Raw genomic sequence first — 4,603 nt, 5'->3', positions numbered from 1 at the left:
CCTGTAGTTTCCAGCGTATGTGAGACCAAGAGGCCTGGGCCTGGAACTCAAGGTGCCCACCGTTGGCACTGCCTGGCTCTGCCCTGTGCTCCTGCCCTGGGACACTAGCTTCCTCCGTGTCCCTGTTCTCGAAGGGCTGTGGCTACAGTGCCCTGCCGGTGCTCTAACCTGCCATCTCCCTGTGACCCCCTCCCAACCCCTGCAGTTCTGGAGGTGCTCGTATTTGGGAGAGACGCGGGTATGGCAGAGGCCTGGCTGTGTAGCCAAGAGCCATTGGTGCGAAGTGCTGAGCTGGGTTGCACAGTCGACGAAGTTGAAAGCCTCATCAAGCGGCATGAGGCCTTCCAGAAGTCAGCGGTGGCCTGGGAGGAGCGTTTCAGCGCGCTGGAGAAGCTCACCGCGGTGAGGGCTGGGGGACCCCAGGAATGCCCACCCTCTCCCACTGCCCCAGGCCTGTGTTCTCCTGCTTGAAGAAGACGTGTCTTCTCTTCCCACTGCGCCAGCCTCTCCCAGATGTGAGCCAAGAATGCTGGTTGTCACCCCAGCTTTAGGAGCCATCAGTGTCCCACCCCCCCACCGGGTGACGCTAAGAGACACCATCTCCTCCGTGGCTTCTAATCCCCACCTTCTCTTGGAATTACATTTTTCATCCTTTCTGTTTCATCAGGCTAGAGCTGAGGCATGCCAGCTTTCCCCTGTGCCCTGGTCCTCTTAAATGAGACCTTCTATGCTCTGATCCCAGAATGTTTTGACAGCTGGAGGAGCAGGAGAAGGAGCGGAAAAGAAAGAGGGAGGAGGAGGAACGGAGGAAACAGCCGCCTGCTCCAGAGCCCACAGCCATTCGGCCTGAAGGAGACCTGGCGGACGGCCGGATGGCTCCCGACGCCGCCTGGGACGGGTGAGAGCTGGGACACTTGGGCAAAGAGGAGGCTGAGTCTGAGCAACCCGAGGGCTTACTGTTCTGTTGACTTCCGCTGTTCCAGAACCCACCCCCGGCTACCGGCACCCACAGAGCAGGCCAGCGTTAATGGAGTCTGCACAGACGCAGAGTCCCCGCAGGTGACCCCCGCTGCCCTGTGCGCCCCCATCATCCCCCCCCGCCTTGCACATCTTCTTACAGCTTCTTGTCCTTGTAGCCCCTGTTGGAACAACAGAGACTTGAGCAGGGCAGCTTCCCAGAAGGACCTGTGAGTTGCTCCCACAGGTGTGGGTGTTAATAACCGAGAGATGAAGGGGTGCAGAGGGGTGCGAGCCAGGTGGTGGTGATGCTGGGCATAGGAGGGGGTGGGGGCCCAAAGGACAAAGGACACAGGGGCCGGGAAGACCAGCTCTTGGACTTCAAGCTTCATGACATTCAGGCGAGGTATTTCCCATTTTCTCCTTTGACGCTGACATTGTTTTCCATTTTCCCCACAGGGGTCCGGCACTGGGGATGAAGCCAATGGGCCACGGGGAGAGAAGCAGCCCCGGACGCGGGGCCCAGCCCCTCCTGTGATGCCCCAGAGCAGGTCATCCGAGTCAGCCCGGGTTGCCACTCTGCCCCCTCGAGGCCCTGAGCTCTCTGCCCAGGAGCAGATGGAGGGGATGCTGTGTCGCAAACAGGAGATGGAGGCCTTTGGCAAGAAGGCTGCCAACAGGTACCGGGCCTGCACAGCCAGCATGGTGGCCTCTGCCGCTCCCGCCTTCTGAAGAGGCTTTCCTGCAGTGCCCTCCTGGAAGGACGGGGAAGAGGGGCCCTGTAGGAGGAGGGTCCTCTGGGACAGGGGAGGACCCAGAGAAGAGTAGGGCCTCAGGGGAGGGGCAGGAGTGGGGAAAGACAAGGAGCCCAAAGACAGGAGTGGCACTGGCAGTCCTTGGACACCTGAGCTAGTCCCAGGGTTCTAGGCCCCGCAGAGACCGGTCACCCGTCTCACCTACACCACGGTCCCTCCCAGGTCATGGCAAAACGTGTACTGCGTCCTGCGGCGTGGGAGCCTCGGCTTTTATAAGGACGCAAAGGCAGCCAGCACGGGAGTGCCATACCACGGAGAAGTGCCTGTCAGCCTGGCCAGGGCCCAGGGCAGCGTCGCCTTTGATTACCGAAAGCGCAAACACGTCTTCAAGCTGGGGTAGGAGTGGGAGGTGCCCTCAGGATGGGAGGGGAGGTGGGGGGGAGCCACAAGCTAGGAGCAGAGGGAATAGAGTTATAGGGCCTGGCGTTCGAGGCCAGAGATGGAGATGAGGGAAAGGGGGGGGTTCTGGTTGTATTCCACACTAAGGGGAGCAGGAGCCCCAAGATGTAGGCCTGACTGCCGACGATGGCGAACAAAAAAACAATCCGGGATGAGAAATCTGAAGGCAGGGTGCTGGCGCTCGCCAGCACTGGGGGCCTCCCGGGGCCTGCCCCTGCCTGCCAGCAAGCAGCCAGAGCAGGAGGCCTGGCCTGGGGTGCAGGTGAGCTCACCGGGAGCCTCAGCAGCCAAACGGGAAGGGTTTGCTTCTGCACGGTCCTGGGAATCTGACGGACGTGCAGAACGTGTCTGGTCTGGCGCCAAGGGCTGTAGCCTCATGTTCCCCAGCCTGGTCTCGGGCTGGTAACGGAGCTCTCCCCAGCTCTCAGGTAGCCATTCCACGTTCTCAGCTCTGCCCTGACGTTTCTTTTTCTCCCAACAGCTTACAGGATGGAAAAGAATATTTATTCCAGGCTAAGGATGAGGTGAGCTGGCCCCTGCTCCTCCCGCGCTCCCATCTCTCTGCGCCGTTCTCAGTACATTCCAGTTGCAGATTCCCCTCTCTTCCCTCTTTTTCCTTGAGTAAGTGTCTCGTTCCTCCTGATCGATAGCTCACCCTGTGCCACCTGGATGTTGGTGAGAGGCGCCCAAAAACCGGTTCCCCGTCTTAAAGGAGTCTTTTTCTCCAGTGAGATGGAATAGTCCGGTCGCTTTTCTGCCTGCTCCTCGGAGGCGTCCCAGCTGTCTGCGGGCCCCAGCTTCACAGCAGCCTTGTGGCTGACCACCTGTCTCTCTGTGCCCCCTGCAGGCAGAGATGAGCTCATGGCTGCGGGTGGTGAATGCCGCCATTGCCACCGCGTCCTCTGCCTCTGGAGAGCCTGAAGAGCCAGCGGTGCCCAGTGCCGCCCGGGGCATGACCCGGGCCATGACCATGCCCCCCGTGTCACCGGTCGGGGCTGAGGGGCCTGTCGTACTTCGCAGCAAGGATGGCAGAGAACGAGAGAGAGAAAAACGCTTCAGCTTCTTCAAGAAGAGCAAGTAGTGGGGGGCAAGACTCCCAGGCCAGCTTCTTCCGTCTATTCAGGAAACTGCCAGGGACTGTCAACAGGGACCACCCTCTTGTCAGGACAACTGCCTGCTGCTAGGGTCTGTTGCCAAGGTCAGCCCATCACCAGGAACTGTCTCGGAGGACAAGTCAGTGTTCCCAAGGTCAACGCTCCTCTTCTGCTATTTAATTCCAGACTGGTGGTGGGACCCAGGCGACCCCCAATTCCACTCCCACCTTCTGACTTCTTCCCTCTCCCCCAGCCCTACACCCCAACCCCGACCCAGGTGCGGACAGCACTGCTCCCTCCACATAGGCCATGTGGGAATGGCTGCCCCTGCCTCAGGTCGTTCTCCCACCGCAGCTAGGACATGCCCCTCAGTTCCTTGCCCCTGGGGACCAGCCAGGAACCTCTCAGAGCTGAAGCAGGACCTGGGGGCAAGATTGCCAGATGACCGAGTCAGAGACACGAAGCTCCCCTTTCCCATCCTAACATCCTCTGACTCGATCGGCCACTCCATCTCCAGCGACGCTCAGTGGCTTCCAGGTGTGAGTGGTTCGGGGCAGCCACAGCCTTGAGTCTGGCCAAGGAGGTGATTAAACAGCTCAGCTTCTCTTACTGCTTCTGGGTGTCTTTGATTTCCTGACCACAAGCCTCCCTGCCTTTGCCTCTGGTTCCCTGTATGTCAGGTTTCCACGCTGCCCCCAGCCTCCCAGCCCTCAAAGAACCACATAATTTTGAGAGCCTCCCTACCCTGGTCTCATTTCCCCATGATAATGACCTCCTGCTTGCTGGGCTGAGCAATGACAAGCCTCTTTTTAGACCAAAGAAGTTCACAGTGGGTCAGAGTGATGTTAACAAACACTATTAATGTTAAAAGGCAGTGAACAACTCCTTCCCTGGCACACGACTTTCTTCACTCATGACTCTCTCCACTGTTTTCAAAAATGAAAGACTGAATTGCCCAAGTAAGTCTCAGCCACTGCTCAGCCCGACAGTAGAGAGTGGAGCGCGTGGGGGTGGTTACTGACCCCATCTTCTGTCTCCTCCCCGATAGAGAGGACCAAGGGAGCTCAGACAGGGGTCAGAAAAGTGGGAAGTTTTCAATCCGCTGACCAATAGGATGACATCACTCTGGGAGGCCACGAGGTACATCCAAAGTGTGTAAACACACAAACACGGAATATAGGCTACATCTGGCGAAGTACAAGAAAAAAGGAGTAGGGAGCTTTCTCCCTTGTCTGTGGCTTGGCAGTTGGAAGTTTCAGGGCACCAGTATTACTTTGGTGGTCTCCTACAGGAAAAGCTTTGTTCTTTCATTGTTTCCCATAGACACACAACCATTTC

At 58.5% G+C, this 4,603-nt stretch overlaps 1 protein-coding gene across 1 annotated transcript in view; it reads left to right on the top strand.

The window, feature by feature from the left end:
- Nucleotides 1-3,978, top strand: part of SPTBN2 (spectrin beta, non-erythrocytic 2) — a 31,912-nt gene extending 27,934 nt beyond the window's left edge. The window contains exons 33-36 of the mRNA XM_040639474.1: nucleotides 1,417-1,637; nucleotides 1,935-2,108; nucleotides 2,653-2,695; nucleotides 3,019-3,978. Coding sequence (XP_040495408.1) covers nucleotides 1,417-1,637; nucleotides 1,935-2,108; nucleotides 2,653-2,695; nucleotides 3,019-3,252 — 672 coding nt within the window. The 3' untranslated portion in view covers nucleotides 3,253-3,978. The remainder of the gene's footprint in view (nucleotides 1-1,416; nucleotides 1,638-1,934; nucleotides 2,109-2,652; nucleotides 2,696-3,018) is intronic.
- Nucleotides 3,979-4,603: the final 625 nt, after the last annotated feature.

Source organism: Ursus maritimus, unplaced genomic scaffold (genome assembly GCF_017311325.1).
Source record: "Ursus maritimus isolate PB19 unplaced genomic scaffold, ASM1731132v1 scaffold_23, whole genome shotgun sequence".
Lineage (NCBI taxonomy): Eukaryota > Metazoa > Chordata > Mammalia > Carnivora > Ursidae > Ursus > Ursus maritimus.
This window is presented reverse-complemented; position numbering and strand designations above follow the sequence as displayed.